The sequence below is a fragment of the Culicoides brevitarsis genome, chromosome 3 (assembly GCF_036172545.1).
Source record: "Culicoides brevitarsis isolate CSIRO-B50_1 chromosome 3, AGI_CSIRO_Cbre_v1, whole genome shotgun sequence".
Classification (NCBI taxonomy): Eukaryota; Metazoa; Arthropoda; class Insecta; order Diptera; family Ceratopogonidae; genus Culicoides; species Culicoides brevitarsis.
In genome coordinates, this window is record NC_087087.1 from 7,837,484 (window position 1) to 7,855,950 (window position 18,467).

General features: G+C 27.9%; 3 protein-coding genes across 9 annotated transcripts in view; 2 read left to right on the top strand and 1 right to left on the bottom strand.

Moving 5' to 3' along the window:
• LOC134836083 (tensin-1) overlaps positions 1–7,375 on the top strand; it is a 129,095-nt gene extending 121,720 nt beyond the window's left edge. For 2 of the 7 annotated variants that reach the window (XM_063851268.1, XM_063851267.1), the window contains exons 11-22: positions 626–715; positions 776–856; positions 921–1,026; positions 1,130–1,348; positions 3,284–3,438; positions 4,466–4,612; positions 5,564–5,708; positions 5,772–5,975; positions 6,037–6,148; positions 6,210–6,342; positions 6,400–6,501; positions 6,975–7,375. In XM_063851268.1, coding sequence (XP_063707338.1) covers positions 626–715; positions 776–856; positions 921–1,026; positions 1,130–1,348; positions 3,284–3,438; positions 4,466–4,612; positions 5,564–5,708; positions 5,772–5,975; positions 6,037–6,148; positions 6,210–6,342; positions 6,400–6,501; positions 6,975–7,140 — 1,660 coding nt within the window. In that variant the 3' untranslated portion in view covers positions 7,141–7,375. Of the gene's footprint in view, positions 1–625; positions 716–775; positions 857–920; positions 1,027–1,129; positions 1,349–3,283; positions 3,439–3,625; positions 4,380–4,465; positions 4,613–5,563; positions 5,709–5,771; positions 5,976–6,036; positions 6,149–6,209; positions 6,343–6,399; positions 6,502–6,974 lie in introns of those variants that run through there. The other 5 variants (XM_063851271.1, XM_063851269.1, XM_063851272.1 and 2 more) reach the window with 4 other exon arrangements.
• A 5,170-nt stretch (positions 7,376–12,545) lies between these two features.
• Positions 12,546–15,767, top strand: LOC134835151 (matrix metalloproteinase-14-like). Its single transcript, XM_063850021.1, has 4 exons — positions 12,546–12,931; positions 13,575–14,032; positions 14,102–14,349; positions 14,981–15,767. Exons 1-4 carry the CDS (start codon positions 12,546–12,548, stop codon positions 15,665–15,667), a joined length of 1,779 nt encoding a protein of 592 aa, XP_063706091.1. The 3' UTR covers positions 15,668–15,767.
• Positions 15,688–18,439, bottom strand: LOC134834314 (annexin B10). Its single transcript, XM_063848933.1, has 4 exons — positions 18,302–18,439; positions 17,872–18,154; positions 16,330–16,937; positions 15,688–16,101 (listed from the first exon to the last, which is right to left on the bottom strand). The coding sequence occupies exons 1-4, from the start codon at positions 18,311–18,313 to the stop codon at positions 16,048–16,050; spliced, it is 957 nt and encodes a 318-aa protein (XP_063705003.1). The 5' UTR covers positions 18,314–18,439; the 3' UTR covers positions 15,688–16,047.
• Between the last annotated feature and the right edge of the window lie 28 nt (positions 18,440–18,467).

Here is an 18,467-nt window from a genome sequence, read left to right on the forward strand (position 1 = left end):
GATAATTTTTAAAAATTAATATGTTTTTACCATCAAGCTAAAATTTTTCATTTTTTTTAACAAAAAAATTATTTTTTGACAGATTTTTCATCAAAATTAATATTTGAAAATTTGTAAATCGCCTTTTTGTTAATTCAAATTTATTTTTGGCTTAAAATTTTTGACAAAAATAAATTTTTTTTCTGATTTAAAATAAAAAATTATTTAAAAAATGTGAAAATTTTTCAAAATTCTCAGTTCGTGTAAAAATTTTCTCTTTAATTTCCCTTGAAAAATAATTTTTATTGTATTTTTATCCGATTTTTGATCAAAAAATTAAATTTCAAGGACATCCATCAACAATCCAGACCAAAAATTTTTGTCCATTGTCGTCTCCTGACCTTGTTCTTGATAAAAATAGCAAAGAATTATCAAACAAACAGCCGAACCGTGTTGTAAAATGTTCATATCGACACCTAAAAGTTCCAAATTTATATTTTTTTATTAAATTTTTTGGCAATTTTCCAACGACATTACGACTCAAATTGAATAAACAAACAAAAAATTGGACGATAATGAAACTATTGAACCAAATTTTAATTCTCGACATATTTTTTAATGAGATTTTTTTTTAATTTTCTTTCAGTGTTTCTGGACAGACATGGTTACAATTGCAACAACAAAAGTTACGAGCGAAACGAGAAGCACAAGGTCGCGATTTTACAGACAATTTCAGGTAATTTTCTTATTTTCTTGTTCTTAAAGTTGATTTTTAATGAATTTTTTATTCAAAAAGTCGCAGTTATGGCAGTCCAACGTCATTCAATGACACGATCCATCATTCATCTCGTCGCAGTCAAACCTTGTCTCCCGTTCGGTAAGTCTAAAAAATTAAATTTTCATGAAAATTTCAAGTTTTAATGAAAAATTTTAATTTTTAGGAACGAAAAATACCATACAATATCGAAAACCAACTCATACAGCACCAATGAACGACCATTTGTGTCGGTGAAGCGCGCTCACGAAAACGCTCGTCACGGATTCAATGTAAGTATCTGCCCTCAAATGCCCCAAAACTCACTTTACGTTAAGAAACTTGCACAAAATCTAATATTTTGCACCCTTAAACCACAAAAAAAACGCGAAATAGTCTGCACCCCAATCACCATTAACTGTCTTGAATGCTTCGCCGCACGGGCAAATTACGCATGTCGTTGCGTCGAATCACGGAACGACGGAAATTAAGAAACCCACGCCGAAAAAAGTGACAATTCCGCACTTTGATGGCTTGAGCGACCTCGAAGATCAGATAATCAAGTCGCCACGCAGCCCTTCACGCAACGGATTTGACACCACAAACGGTAGTTCGGTAGGTGTCTCTCGTGTGAAAATCGTTTGAGAATTGGTGCTGGATGCCATTTTTAACGCTTTTTAGTGTCGAGTGGTGTTGTTAATCATCCGGTTTTAAGTCATTTTGCGGTCAATTGCATTCGTGTGGCGTGAAAAGTTGCATCATCAACAAGAATTTTTTTAATTTATTGTCATGTTCTTTCACTTTATCGCTTATTTTTTTGGTCATTTCAGTTGTCTACAACCCACATTTTTGCATCAGACTTCACATTTCACAGTTGATTTCTATAATTTACAAGAAAAAATATTGTTAAAGTGACTTTGACAGATCAAAATTTCAAGAAAAAAATTTTTTTTAAGTCATAAATGTCAAGTTTTAGTTAAAAATTTCAAAACATAACCTCAAAATTGCTTTCAAATTTTAAAATTCTGTCAAACAAATTTGAATTTGTCATAATTTTTAGTTTGACAGGTGTCAAAATTTTCGCTTTTTTTAAGTCTTTAATTCGAAATCAAAGAAAAAATTACAAAACATAACCTCAAAATTTTGTCATTTTTTCTGAATTTTTATAATTTTCACTAAATTTGACATAATATAGTTTGACAGATGTCAAAAATTTCGATAAAACTTAAATTTTTGTTGAATTTAAGACTTCTTAACGCTTTAAATAGACATTTCAGTATAAAATATTGATCTAAAATATTTTTTGACAGATGACAGGTGTCAACATTGTTTTTTTTTAAATTTAGTTTATAATCAATTTTTGGGGTTAATTTAATAAATTTTAATTAAAATTTGACAAAAAGAGCATTTATTAGCTCGAAAATGATATTTCAGTAAAATAAAAATACAAATTGAAATATTTTTGACAGATGTCAATTTTAATGTTTGACTTATTTTTTAAATATTTGAACAATTTCTAAAAAAATTGACATTAAAGGCAATTTTTATCAAAATATTTAAATTTTTACCCAAATTTTGACATCTGTCATTTTTGTTTAATGTCAAAATTTTTAATATTAATTTTTTTTATATTTTTAATAAAATTTAATTTTTAATATTTTTTTTTATAAAAAATTAAAATTTTAAAAACAATTCTGACATCTGTCAAGTTTTTTTACTGTCAAAATTTCACCCAAATTTATTTTTTTTTTTAATTTTTTCACATTTTTTCATCACATTTCACTCCAATTTCTCCAAATTTATCATTTTATAATTTTTTTAAAAATTTTTTTTGAACCATTTTCATCTTTAGGAGCCTCATCATCATCATCATCTTAACATTAACCATAACACGCGTCTCACAAATAACCTTAACTGCAATAATAATCATGCCAATAACAAGCCCGCTTCTAACCCGCACGTCAACGGAGTCCATTCCTTCGACAACAACAAGAACTACATTCACGAGACCGCAGACGATGCCCTGCGAAAACGCAATACGGAGCTTTCGCACGAAGTTATCAACGGGCAACTCGCTCTCGATCAACTTTTGGCTTCGTTAGCGCTCGAATCGGATGTCACGGAGCAACATTTGGCCAACTTGGAGAACGGAAATGTCGAGCCAAAGGGCAAAACGAGCGATTTATCTGCCGTTTTGGCGACTTTGACGGGCTTTGGAACGGCAATTCACTCAACCACGGAGCTAATTACCAATTGGAGACACAATGGCGACGGCATTGTGACGCATAAACGCTTGCACGACATTTCGGGCAACTCGGAATGTAGTTCCTCGATATCGCCAAGTCTCTCGGAACGAAGTACGAATGGCGTGTCATGGAGCGATCAGGTAAAAATCGCGTTGAAAGGTCATCAAAAATGCACTAACAGTCATTATTTGCGTATACTAACACTAACATAGTTCCGTAATTTTTGGGTTTTCCTTGGCATGGTGTGAAATTTCCTAAAATTTGATTAAAAAATTAATTTTTTTGTTTTAATTTTGAATTTTAGGCTCGAGAAGAATCATTTTCTTCGTCTTACCGATCCGATATCGACAACGAAATGTCACCGAGACCTGAGACTCCAGCGTTTCCTGTGACTCCTCGTACCCCGAATGGCTTTGGAAGCAGCCCAGCACTTCCTCCCAAGAGTCCGACATCACAACGGTGAGTAAAATTTTTAATTTTTCCGTGATTTTCATCCAAAAAGTAGAAAAATTGCTTGAAAATTGGTGCTGGCAAAAAAAATTTAGAGCTGAAAAAAATAATTCGTTCAATTTTTCTTGTTTTTTCATGCTGCGATCCCCATTTTTATGTAAAATATTGAAAATTTATGAAAAATTTGGTACCTTAGACGATACAATTCATCTTGGTCTATCCGCAGTATGCGATCAAATGCATCAGATTGGAGGTTAGACACCACAAAAACTCTTTAAATGTTCCTTTCTTATTATTTCTTGGGATAGTTAGTCTCTTTTTCTGTCCTTTTTATGGTAGCAGAGCATGCTTTCTATTTAAATTTTAAATTTTTCGTCGTTAAATGTTGTAAAAATGCACTTTTGGCACCTTTTTGCTTGTCACGTTTCACGTTTCATTGCACTTTTCTATGAAATCTTGCGTCATTTAAGACAAAAATTAATTTTTTTCCATCCGAGTAGTCGCTCATTATCGCTCGTAAAGAAATTCCGACCGAAAAATCTCGCCAAATGCCATCCGAAACTCATGAAAACGACAAATAAGCTGTTCCAATGCGTGTCGCCCGTCATCGAGCACGATTCACGTCATCACCAATCCGCTACTTTGCTAACGTCGGCATCATCGCCCGCCATTTTCACCGACAATCCATTGCACAAAAGTAACGAACCGCTGTACAAAACGATCAGTAACGGCAATCTCTCGAGTGCAAAATACGAGGAAATTGGTCACGAAGAGGAGCTGCAGAGTGTTTCGACGCTCTGTGAGGAAGTTGAGTGAGTAGGCGACACCCCCTGCGAGAGAGATGGAATTGACCCCGTGTCGTGATTTGAAAGAGTTGAAGTCGATTTTTCGTTTTCATGTTCCTATGGCATGCAATCGGTGTAGAAATCCATAAAAATTAACTTTCCTCGCATGACATTCATTACTAAAAATATTAATTTTTATGAAAAATTAAAAAAAAATTAATTTAAATTTTTTTTCGAATAAAAATTTACAGCAAGGACCCATATGGTCGTGTTGGAAGCAATGCAGCTGCTGAATCGTACAGTCACAATGAAATTGTATCCAATTACACGTCGCGTCGTAATTCGGTAACTTCAAATGCGAACAGCGAGCCTCAAGAAGTTGCAGCTCATCATGTCAAGTAAGTCAAAATTTAAAAAAAATTTAAAAAAATCAAAAATGTCTCTCAAAATTCTAATTTTAATCATAAAAAGTCGAAAATTCACCTTCAAAATGATAAAATTTTTTCTTAAAAATTTAATTTTTTTTTAAATTTTAAATATTTTGTAAAAAACTGAATAAAAATTTAAATTTTTATCAAAATTTTATTACTTGTCAAATTTTTTATCTGTCAAAAATTTTTTAACTTTTTTAAATTTTTTAATTGAAAAAACTTGACAAGTGAAATTTGTTTTTCCAAAATTTAAATTTTTGATCAGTTTTTAAATTATTTTTAAAAATTTTTTAATGTTTAATACTCAAAAAAATGTTCAAAATGACATTTTATAAAAAAATTAAATTTTAATAATTTTTCTTAAAGTGACATCTGTCAAAAATTTTACAAAATCTTTTAAAAAATTAAAAAAATCATAAATTAATTTTTTAAAAAAATCTAAGATTTTTTTGAATATTTTTTTAATTAAAATTTCAAATTTAAGTGTTTCTTATTCAAAAATTGAGATTTTAATTAAAAATTTTGACATTTTAATGAAAATTTTGACATCTGTCAAAACTTTTACTGTCAAAATTTGCGTAAAATTGTAAATTTTTAACCAACTTTAAGGTCTTTTGAGCAATTTTTATAAATAATTCATTTTAAAAAATTTTTTTGGACTTAAAATTGTCAGTTTAGTAAAAACTTTGACATCTGTCAAATTTGTTTGTATCAAAATTTTTGAAAAAAAAAATTAAATTTTTAGTCAAATTTAAGATTTTTTAAAATATTTTTAATTAAAAATGTAAAATTGTAGAACTTTGTTGGTTTGAAATAAAAAAATTTAGCAAAAAATTTCGAAAATTTTTATAAACTTCAATTTCAAACTATTGAATTATCAAAAAAAAATTTAAATTTTCATTTTAAAAAACTTTTCAGATTTGTTCGTGACTCTTCCAAATATTGGTACAAACCAAATATCTCCCGTGATGAAGCAGTAAATTTGTTGAGAAATGCCCATCCAGGCACGTTCATCGTTCGTGACTCGACAACGTTTGCCAATGCTTTTGGTTTAGTGCTAAAGGTAAGTTCAAATTTGAAATTTTTTAATCTTCTTAATATTTTTTAATGCAATTTTTCATTGTAGGTTGCTTATCCGCCTCCCGGTGTCCAACAAAAAGGTCCTCCAGGCGATGAACTCGTTCGTCATTTCTTGGTTGAACCAACATTACGCGGTGTTCGATTGAAGGGATGCTCCAATGAGCCCGTTTTCAGCTCGTTATCTGCTCTTGTTTACCAACACTCGATCACACCATTGGCGTTACCGTGTCGACTTATTATCCCTGATCGGGTAATTTTTTTTTTTTTTTGACTAAAAATTATAAATTTTGATAAATTTTCATTATTTTCAGGATATTTCAAATGTAACTGATTACACGTCGCCTGCCCAACAACAATTGCTCTGCCAAGGTGCTGCCTGTAACGTTCTTTATTTGATTTCTGTTGACACGGAATCATTGACAGGTATGAAATTTTAATGTTTTTTTAAGAAAAATAATTTTTAATGAAAATTTTTGGATTTTAGGACCCCAAGCAGTTCGTAAAGCTGTTTCAGTTTTGTTCGCACAACGTCCCTTGCCGACACCAACTCAAGTGCACTTCAAAGTATCACAACAAGGAATCACTCTTACCGATAATACTCGTAGATTGTTCTTCAGGTAAGGATTTTTCGAAGATTTTTTTGAAAAAAATTTAAAAATAATTTTTTATTTTAGGAAAAATTATCCGGCGCACACGATTTCTCATTGCGGTCTTGATCCTGACGAGCATAGATGGAGTGTTCAAGCTTTGCACAGTGATATTCCAGTTACCAATCAGTAAGTTCTTTAATAAAATTAAAAAAAAAAATTAATTAATAAAAAAATTTAAATATTTTTTAAATTTAAAATTAAAATAATCAAAAATTAAATTAATTAATTAAATTAAATTCATTTTATTAAAAAAATAATTAAAATTCATTAAATAAAAAAAATAAAATTTAAAAAATATTTTTTTAAACAATTTTTTGTTTAATTTAAAAATTTTATTTTAGATAAATTATTTTTAATTGAAATTTAATTTTTTAAAAATAATTTTTTTTAATTATTTAAAAAAAATAATTAATTAAATTAAAATAATTTAAAAAAATATTTATCAATTAATTAAATTTAAAAAATAATTTAAAATTTTTTTTTTAATTAATTAAATTAAAAAAAAATTAAAAAATTATTTTAAAAAATTAATTTAATTAATTATAATCTTAATTAAAAATTCCAAAATAATTAAAAACTTTTTAAATTTTTACTTTTAGTCGCATTTATGCATTTGTCGCAAAACGCTCATCCACGAGCCAAGACAACCAATGCCACGTTTTCTGCGAACTGGAGCCCAATCAACCTGCATCCGCAATTGTTTCGTTTGCCAACAAGATCATTACTGCAACATGCGAACAACATACATTACCGAAGAATATCTAAACGGAAGAAAAAATTCAATTAAAAAATGGGCATTAATTAAGAAAAAAGACCTTGGGTCTCTAAAAAAAGTTTGAAATTTAACACAAGAAAAACCGTACTAACCTTGAAAAAAAATTAAAAGATGATGATGATGATAAAAAATGATAAGAAATAATTCGTGGAAAATTACAAAAATTTTTTTTTAACATTTCACTACCAAAACCTTTTAGAAAAAAAAAAACCTAAAATATATATTAAAAAACATGCCTTATATTTATAAATATAATTAAAAAAATAAAAAAAGCGAAATTAATTCTAAAACAAAAATTTGTAGAAAAAACATGTTTCAATGTTGTCTGCCTTAGAAGGAACCCAAAAAAAAAAATCAAAAATTTCAATTTTAAGTCTCGTACGTGTAATTTTGTATTTAAAACTACATTTTGTACGAGCAAAAAAAAACATTTTAAAAAATTATTCGTCTTTTGGGAGTTTCTTTCTTTATTTTCTTCTTCTTTAATTTTTCTAAGGTAAAATTTTTGGATGAAAAATAATTTATTTTTAATTCTATTCTATTTAATTCCTAATTTATTCTTTAAAAAAAATATATTTTTTATTAATTTATTGGTTTTGGTAGTCAATCCTATATAATTTTTCTCTATAATAAATATAAATAATATATTTTATTTATTTCTTTTTTTTTAAACGAACGAAATTTTTTTAAGACGATATAATTGTGCAGTCGAACGAGAAAAAAAATAATTAATAACAAAAAATGACGAAAATAACATTTTTCCTCAAAAGTAAACTGAAAAAGCAAAATTATTAACAAATGTGCCTGTTTTGATGTTTCAAGAAAAAAAAAGTGTAAAAATTCACAGAAATCCTTACACTTCCGGTTCAATGTCGTCTTTTTTCCAAATAATATTAATTAATAATAATATTTAATGAGGAACTCTAGTCCAGACACATTTTTTTTTTATTTAATTTCAACAACATACTTAACTTTTTATCATTGTAAGGAAAAATGTCAAGTAGCCAACAGAAGCCTATAATTATATTAATTAATTATTATCATGAATAAATAAAAAAAATAATTAAAAAAATAACATGAACAAATTTCCATAGAATTGATTATTAATTAAAAAATAAAATAAAAAAAAATAAACTAGTCCACAATTTATATTTAATATTTTCAAGATATTAATTCACAGTTTTAATAAATTTGCGAATAATTACCAACCATAAACCACAATAGGATTTTTCATGTATAATAATAAAAAATTATTAAAAATATATTTAAGCAGAATTACTAATGTAAAAAAAAAATATTTAATTGAAAAAAAGTAAAATGTACTATATTAATATAAATAATAATTAATTAATATTAATGTTTAATTAATTAATGAAAAAAATCTAACCAAGAAGTTTGAGCCCTTTTCAAAATAATTTCTAGAGATTTCTTTTTTGCGATATTCAATAAGGATATTTCAAGCTATGTGTGTAAATATGTATTGTATGGTTAGAAATTATCAGAATATTTAATTATCGATGGAAATGATGAAAAATTAATAAATAATGTAATAAAAGTTATGATAAAAAATAAAGAATAATAAACAAAAAAAAATATTAACTACAAAAAAAGTGTTTTTTTTTATTTTTAATTTTTATTTATTCGAAATTTCATAAAAAAAATAAATTTATTTTATAAATTTAATTAAAATTTAATATTTTTAATTAATTTTTTTTTATTTTTAAACCAAATTTTAAAAAAATATTTAATTATTTTTAATTTATTTAAAAATTTAATTCAATTTTAAAATTTTTTTTTTTTAATTTTATTAAAATTTATTTAATTTATTTTAATTAATTTTTAAATTAATTAATTTTTTTTTATTTATTTATTTATTTTTAAATTTAAAATTAAAATTAATTAAATTTAAATTAAAAAGTATTTAATTTTTTTAATTTTAATTTTTAAATTGAATTAATTTTTTAATTAATTTAAAAATTTTATTTAAATTTAATTTATTGTTTTATCAAAAATTAAAATTATTAAAAAAGTTTTTTTCAACTTTTACAATGAATATCTAATAACTTTTAATATCCTCGTTGTTGTCGTATCAATGCCCAAATTTTCTTTTTCTGACTTTTTTTGACTTCTTCATCTTCGATGTTCTTCAAATTCTCAATTGCGTCATCCAGATAACTTTTTTTGGCTTGTCTTAACATATCAAAAGTGCATCCAGGAAGTAATGTTAATATTGCAAGATCATTGAGATTATCATATAAACAGAATTTAATCAGTTTTAACTTCTCTTCCATGGATTTAACCGATTTGAATAAAGCAGGAAAACAAATTTTTTTCTTTGTTCTGCCGTTTACGATAAAAGTTTCTTCGTCGATTTTTTGATTTTTTTCCATGTTGACAGCTTGAAAGTTTGAAACTATTTGATGAAGATCCTTTTGGAACAACTTTAATTTATACAAAAAATTTACCGACCATGGAAAAGTACTTAAGATAATTTTTTTTAGGGATTTCCGTTCGAAGTGTTGATTTTTCTATCCGAAGAAGACAGATTTAGGGCAAAAAGTCACTTATTATTGTTTGAACCAGACAAGAAGAATTTTTTTGTTTCGTCAAAAATTGACCCAATATGAACAGAAATTGTTTTTTTTTCTTGATTTGAATAAAAATTAAAAAAAAATTAATTAATTTGAAATTAAAATAAATTTAATTAAATAATTTTTATTAAATTTTAATAATAAATTTAAATTAAATTTCAATTTTATTTAATTTTTATTAAATTTAATTAAATTTGTTTAATTTTTTCAACCTTTATTCCAAAAAATTATTTTATAATTTTTTTAATTTTCTGTCTGCTTTTCTTATTTCTTTCCACAAGTCTTCTGATTTTTCTTACAATCTCCACAAATTCTTTTTTCCTTCATTTTTTGAGCTTCTTCCTCTTCTACCTTCTTCCTTATGCGTATTTCTTCATTTAGATGCTTCACTCTGGCTTCTCGTATCATATCGAAAGTGCACCCGGGAAACATTTCTAATATTTCGGTATTAGAAAAACCTTGATAGAACATAATTCTAACGACTTCAATTTTTAATTCCGTTGTTGAAGCCATCTCGAATAAATCGGGAAATTGAAGCTTCTTCAATGTTCTGCCGTTGACGATAAGTGTTTCTTTGTCGATTTCTTCCATGTTAACAGCTTGACAGTTCACAACTATTTGATAAAAATCTTTTGGAACAACTTGAATTTATACAAAAATTTACATTTTTTTTTGGGAAATTTTAGTCCAGATGTGAATTTTTTACTTTTGAAAAGGAAGATAAAGGGCAAAAAATTATTTATTGTACCTTCAAAAAAAATTTATCTCATCGAAATTAATTCTAAAACAAATTGTGAGAATTTTTAAGAAATATTTCGCTGAAAACTCAAGGATTCTACTTAAATTAAATAATTTTTTTTGAAAAAAAAAATAAAGATTTTTCGCCTCTTAACTTACCATTCATAGAGAAATTTTGTAAATCGGACCTCAATATTTAAAAAAAAAAAATATTTTTCAAAATTTATTACATTTCTTCAAAAATTAGAGTTACAAAGTTCAATTTTTCATCTTTCTTTTTCTTTTTTCTTCTGCTCCATGATGGCTTCCTTCAGAATTTGCTTCCTTGCTTCTTTGATCATCTCCAATGTGCATGTTGGGATCAGCTCCATTATATTCGTATTAGAATGTTTGTCATTGATGAACATTCTAATAATTTTGATTTTTCCTTCCATGTCACTTCTGACGAACAAATCAAAAATATAACGGATTGTCGACCAAGACAATACCTTCCCATTCTCATAAAGTTCGTCAACTTGTTTCTTAGTTTTTTCTGCTTTCAATTTCTCGATCTCAGCATCGATTTTTCTCGCTTCTTTGAGCAAATCCATCGTGCATCCAGGAGCAACTGCCATTATTTCTCGATCAGAACGCTCCGGAGTCCACATTCTCAATACACCGATTTTCTCATGCCTTTCGCCATTCTTGAATGTTCCCAAAAAATCCATATTTATTGGACTAAATTGGTAAGTATAACGCTTCTCAAGTTCTTCAAGACGCTCCATGTTGACTTCTCGAAAGTTCACAACGAAATGAACATCTGTGCGACATGCATCTATAAGGTACGGGAAATACCGTACACAATATTGTGAAATTCTAAAAAATGGGCGCCATTTTGGATTTGATAAGCAAAATTTTTGTGACGTCATCAAGATTTTTTTTTATTTTTACGATTCAAGCAAACTAAAAATAAAAATTTAAAAAAACTTCACATTTGGTCCCTTGAAGGATTTGAAGGACCATAACCGGTGTTAAAATTTTTTTATTGAGGAAATAAAGGGCAAAAAATCACATTTTGTCTCTTTTGATGTCAAAATAGAAATCAAAATTTCATTAAGAGTTTTATTATGCATAAACTGTTCTTTAAGTATTTTTTTAAAATTTTTTTGATGAATAATTGGAGTAAATCTTGATGAAATAGAGTAAATACAGAGCAGAAATAGAAAAATATACTTCAAGGATCAATGATATCTTAAAAACAAAAGTTTTCGAAATCATAAAATTTTTCAAAATGCTTAAATTATATTATTTAAATTTTATTTAAAAAAAATTATTTAATAAAATAATTTTATTAAAATTATTTAATTTTTACCAAACTTTTAAATTTCTTCTGAAATTGAAATTTCTATACAAATTTTGAAATGCTATAATTCGAGTTCTGTTTCAAAAATCATCATGTTGTTTGTTCAAGATTGTCAATTAAAGCTCCCAAAAGGTTTTTGTACTGAAAAAATTAAAAAATAACCTTTAAAATCTATTAAAATTTGCAAATTTGATGTTTAAGCTTCATTGCATAGTTTAGGGAGTTTTCGAATTTTAATTTTTATTAATTTATTTATTTTATTTTATTTTTTTTAATTAAAAAAATAATTACTTGTTAAATTTTACTTAAGAGCAGAAAAAAATTTAAAATAAAATTTTTAAAATCTGAATGAAATTTCGAAATTTGCAAAAAGGGATCAAAAAATAATTTCTCCATGGAAAATAATTAAAAATTCCCTCTTTTTCTTAAAATTCAATAAAAATTCACTCACTTTCCACGCCTTTTAAACAAAACATCTGGATTTCGCTTCCATTCCCTCTGACAGTTCTTTGACACTCAAATGCTTGAAATGTACTGAAATTTAATTACTTTTGCGAACTGAGAGCGAAACACAATACAATACAAAATGCGAAAAATCATAAATAAATCAACACCAAACGCGCAAAATGTACGGCGACACATGTCTCGTTCTCCATTTCTTATGTTTTTTTTTCGCTGCACAAAAAAACTCATTCATTGATCTCGTCAGTTAGTCGTCTCCGCGATGTCTAAACGCTTGGTTCTATTTTTGCTGCTGGCAATTTTTCTGAACGTTGCATCGTCGTTTCCTGCGAAAAATGAAAAAAATTCTCTTCCTGTTCCGCCTGCCGAGCTTTTCAACTTTTTGCGACATTATGGATATTTAGAACCGACGCCGGGCAACTCGGAAGCACTTTACGCGGAAGAAGCGGTGATCGAGGCGATTAAAAATATGCAAAAATTCGGAGGACTTGAGACAACGGGAGAGTTGAATAATGAGACACTGAATTTGTTGATTGCGCCACGTTGCGGGAAAGTAGATATTGTGCCAAGAACTGAAAATCCGATGAGAAGAAGCAGGAGATTTGTCGTTGGCGGGATGGGTTGGAGGAAACGAAGAGTGACGTATTAGTAAGTTTTGAAAAAAATTTTTGAAGAAGATTTTTTTAAAATTTATTAATTTATTTATTTATTATTTTTTTAAATTTTTAAAAAAAAAATTAAATTTAAAAATAATAATTTTTAAATTTAAAAAAAAATAATTTTTAATTTTTTTTTTAATTTATTTTAAATTAAATTTTAATTAAATTGAAATTGGTCAAATTTTTTTTTTTTTAATTTTAAAGAAAGTTTTACAATTTTTATTATTTTTTTACATTTTACAAAAAAAAAATAATTAATTTTTAACAAAAAAAAAATATTAATTTTTAACAAAAAAAATTAAATTAAATTTTAAAAAAAAAATTTAATTAAATTTAATATTTTTTAAAATAAATAAAATTTTAAAATATTTTTTTACATTTAATAATTTTTTTTTAATAAAAAAAATTTAGATTAAATAAATTATAAATAAATTCTTTAAATATAAAAATTAATTTTGATTAAATTTCTATGAAATTGAAAAAAATAAAGTGCAATTGCTTAATATGAAAATTTGAGTTTTGACCCAAAATTTAAAAAAAAAATTACTAAAAAAATTAAAATTAATTTTTTTATGTCTTTTTAAAATTTTTTAAATAAAAAATAAAATTTTGATTATTTCTAATTATTTCAGCATCGCAAATTGGTCTCCAAAAATTGGCACAGAAGAAAAAATCGCTGACGACATTCGACGCGCCTTCGATGTTTGGGCTCATTACAGCAACATCAAATTCAGTCGAGCCAAACGTCATGAACGTGCTGACATCATAATTTCCTTTGGAACGCGTTATCATGGCGACAATTACCCTTTCGACGGTCCCGGAAACATTTTAGCGCACGCATTTTATCCGTACGAAGACCCTTCGTATGGCGGCGACGTTCATTTCGACAACGAAGAAAATTGGGTCGAAGGCGCCCAAACACTCCGTGAAGGCGTCGATTTCCTCTCTGTCGCAATTCACGAGCTCGGACACTCCCTTGGCTTGGCACACTCGCACGATCCGTCAGCTGTGATGTTTCCCTATTATCGGGGCGGAACATCCGGACACGCATTGCAATACGACGACATTCTCGGGATGTACGAGTTGTACGGTAAGTAATCGCATCTGATGTAATTCTGAAGAAAAATTGATAAAAAATTGTCGTAATCTCAATAAATAGTGAAGCATCCAGTGACGGAAGATGAGAATGACCTTGATGTGTCGCCGGAGATTGATAAAACAACGACAACAACGACGATGAGATCAAGTTCACGCAGAAGAATGAAGACAACTACGACAAGAACGACGACGACAGAAATGCCAGACGCCTCCATAACGAGTGATGATGACAAGTTGATGTCTCGCACGACGACAGACAAGCCAATGGCGACTTTTGAAGGAGATTATGAGACCATTGAGAAACATAAAGTGAGTAAAATTTAAGAAATTAATTAGAAAAAGTTCAATTTCAAAAAACGGAAAAATATTTGAAATGACAGCTGACAAAATTTTTGTTTAAATCTCAATTTTTATCGATTTCAAAGATTTTTTTAAGTAATTTTTCGTTCAAATTAATTAATTTTTAAATTAAATTGTTAAAAAAAATAGACTTCATTAAAAAATTATGACAGCTGTCAAGTGTCAAAATTTTTCAAATGATAATTTTATCAGTTTTTTTTGAAAAATTAAATCAAAATTGGTTCAAAATTAAAATTTTATTTATATTTTGAAAATTTTTTAAAGATTTAGAACAAAAATTGTTAAATGTCAATTCAAATTTGACAGTTGTAAAATTTGAAAATTGCAATTTTGCTAATTCAAACATTTTCTAAGTTAAATTTTTAATTTTTTTTTAATTCGTTAAAATTCTTTTTTCTTTAATTTATTTATTAAACTAAAAATTTTATTTAATTTAAAATAAAATTAATTAATCAAATTAACTTTCGAAAAATCGAAAAAATCAAAAATATGTGAAAATTTTCAAAAAAAAAATTTTTTTGATTTTTTGACATTTTAAAAATTAAAATTTAATTTTTTACCTCAATTTTCTTTCTTTTAGGAACGTTTTACTGTCACCCCATCCATCGTGCAAGACTTCACCCAAACAACTGACGAGCCAACAACCGTTCAAACTCCCTTCGAACCCCTTCCCGACATCTGTCTCGGCAACTTTGACGCTGCTGGCGTGCTCCGTGGCGAAGTTTTCTTCTTCAAAGACGCTTACGTGTGGCGTCTCACACCAAAATTGAAACTTATCGACGGCTATCCTACCTTATGGAAAGAAGTTTTTCCCGGATTTCCTTCTCACATCCGAAAAATCGACGCATTGTACGAACGAGACACCGACAGTGCGATAATTTTCTTCACGGGAAACGTTTTTTGGGTCTTTGACGGGGAAAAATTCATTGAAAACAGCCCGCAATCCATCAGAAAATACGGAATTTCCGAAAATTTCGAGAAAATTGATGCCGTTATGCGATGGGCGAAGAACAATAAAACTTATTTATTCTCTGGGGAACACTTTTGGCGGTATAATGATGAACTACAAAGACTCGATGCAGGTTATCCGATGGATATGAGTCGATGGTATGGCATTCCCGGAGGCTTAGATGCTGCTTTGACACTTCAGAATGGCAAAACTTACTTCTTTAAGCGGAACAAATATTGGCTTTTTAACAATAAATGGGTTCGACCTGAACGAACATACCCCCGAAGAGCCTCCAAAGTGTGGCTCGGATGTAAATAAGTCAAAAAATAGCATTTTAAGACACTCGTATATCAATTTTATTGCATTAACACGTTGCACATAGCTGCAAAACTCGTAAAAATATAGAATTTAACAATAAAAAAAGAACTTAGAATACTGAAAATTGTGAAATTCGAATTAAATATCAACAGTTATCTCCTTAAATTAGTTAAAAACGACACTTTTTGTGCTCAAATAGATTAAAAATGCATAAATAACGTCGAATATATTTAAAATTAAGGCGTTCCAAGGCATCCATTCAGTAACATCGATCAAATTTGGTTGTGTATTCGAGTAAAAGTGGATTATAAATGCGGTAAGCAGTCACTACAGTTGTTTCTACTACCGATGGGTTAGTGTAGCATCGTTTTTTAGTCGATTTATTCGCCGAGAAGAGCGCAAAGTGCCTTCTTGTAGTCACCGGATGTCTCGTTCTGGAAGAAAAAAAGAGAAATTTCATGAAAAAAGGTAATTTTTGTGTTAAAAATGTGATTTTTCACCTCCTGATTAGTAATTTAGGTTGTTAATTGGCATTTCAATCAAGACACATTTGACATTTGGAACGATTTTGGGACGATTCACAAACGACATGTGTTGATTTGGAACAATTTTTGATGAAAAAAGGGAATTAAGGATAAAAATTTGAGAAAATTTCTACTTACACAGACAGCACTATAGAGAGTCTTGTTGTAAATGCGTTCATATTCCTTCTTAATGGTGCCCAAGTCAATTTCGGCACGTGCAACAATGATACGAATCAATGTGACGTCATCCGTGCCTGCACCTGCCATGGCTTTGTGCAAGCGATTCGCGAAGAAAGCCGGAGGCGATTGTACGCACTCGACAATGGCGTTCAATGCTTCCGCCAAATCTCCGCCAACTTCGTCATTTAATGCTTGCTCGATAGTGCGACCCGTGATATTTTTGTATTCCTCGAAGACCAAGCGAAGTTGTGCGAAAGAGGCGTGAGCAAAAACGCGATTAAAGACTTCCTCGTCGGTGCCGAGTTTTCCCTCACCGGCTTCGTACAACGATTCCGCCTGTTCGCGAGCTTTCTCCGGATCGACACTACCTGCCGCATCGCGATCTCCCACGATTATCATGGTCATTAAACGACGAAAATGGCCACCGACTTCGCTGCACAAGTGCTCGGCGAGCGGGCGATCGTACATTTCCTCGTATTTTGCGACCAAAGTGTGGATTTCTTCGTTGCTCTTGGGACAGAGGATCTCGATGATCGTTGATTCGTCAGTTCCCATGCCTTCCATTGCTGAAAAATTGATAAAAATTTAATAAAATTTTGCTAAAAAAAAAATTGTACATTTTTTTCAATTTTTTTGAGCTACAATTTTTTTAAATATTTTATCGATTATTTTTTGAAATATGAAATTAAATAAAAATTTTAATGAGAATTTCAGTTAATAAAAATTAAGTAAAAAATTTTTTACATCAACTTATTAAATATTTAATGTCGAAATTTAATAAAAAATTAAATTTCTTCAAAGAAAAAATTTAAAAAAAAAATTGGAAAAAAAATTTTCAAAAAATTAAAATAAAATAATTTTCAAAAAATTAAAAAAAAAAGAAATTAAGAAAGAATATTTGTATAAATATTTATTCAATTAAAAAAAAATTGTAGAAAAAAATTTTAAAAAATCTTAAAAACATACAAAATTAAATAATTTTTTTTTTTTTTTTAAATTGGAAAATATTTTAATTAATTTTTTTATTTTTTAAAAAAAAAAAATCTTTTTTAAAAATTTTTTTTAATTAAAGGAAATTATTTTTTATGTTTATTTTTTAATTCAAAAAAATATTTAAATAAAAAAATTTTTTTTTAATTTATTTATTTTTTAAATTAGATTTTTTCAAATTTTTTGAAAAATATTTTTGGAATTTTTTTTCTTCATTTTTGAACTGAAAAAAATAGTTTTTTTTAAAATTATTTATTGAAAACTTATTTTAATAAAATTCAAAAAAAATCTTTTAAAAAATTTTTTGAATATATCTTTATAAAATCTTTTCAAATTCTTTGAAATATTTTTTTATATTTTTTCTTAATTTTTTAATAAAAAAAATTCTTAAATAATTTTTTTTCTTTTAAAAAATTGATTTTTTAAATTCTCATTTTAAATTTTTAGTTTTTACGGAAGACGAGAGATAAAATTTTTGAAGTAAATTAAAAATTAAAGAAAAAATCTTACCTTTATGCAACTGCTTGCACAAATACTCATCCGGCGTGAGCATCAAAGCCACAATAACATCCTCGAACTTTCCTCCGAGCTCACTTTTCAAGTCATCGATAACATCTCGTCCTAATTCATTTTTAAATGCCTCCTTAATGGCTTGCCGCTGCTCATTAGAACGCGAACACAACAAATCAATAATGGTTTGTTCGTCGGTACCAAAGCCTTTCATGGCGCCACGTAACACCGAAGCATCTTCACTTGCATTGAAACCCGGAAAGGGGGTGACTGTTGGCTCGTACTGCAGTCGTAGATAGAAAAATAGCATAAAAAATCAATTATTGATGAATATTCTAATAGGAATTCGTCCTTGAAAGTTAATAAATTTACTACGCCCAACTTGGAACGAGCAATTTTTCATCAAATTTCAGGAAAATTAACAACTTACATCGTAATCCATGATTGAATTTTGCTTCGTAAATGCTTAAATTCCTTTTTTGGCCTGTTTTTGAGTATTATTTCAATGTATTTCAATGGAAATCCGGCTTAAAATAGAGAACCGTAATTTTTCGTGTTCAATTGATGACGAAAACAATCCCATCGCGCATTCCTTT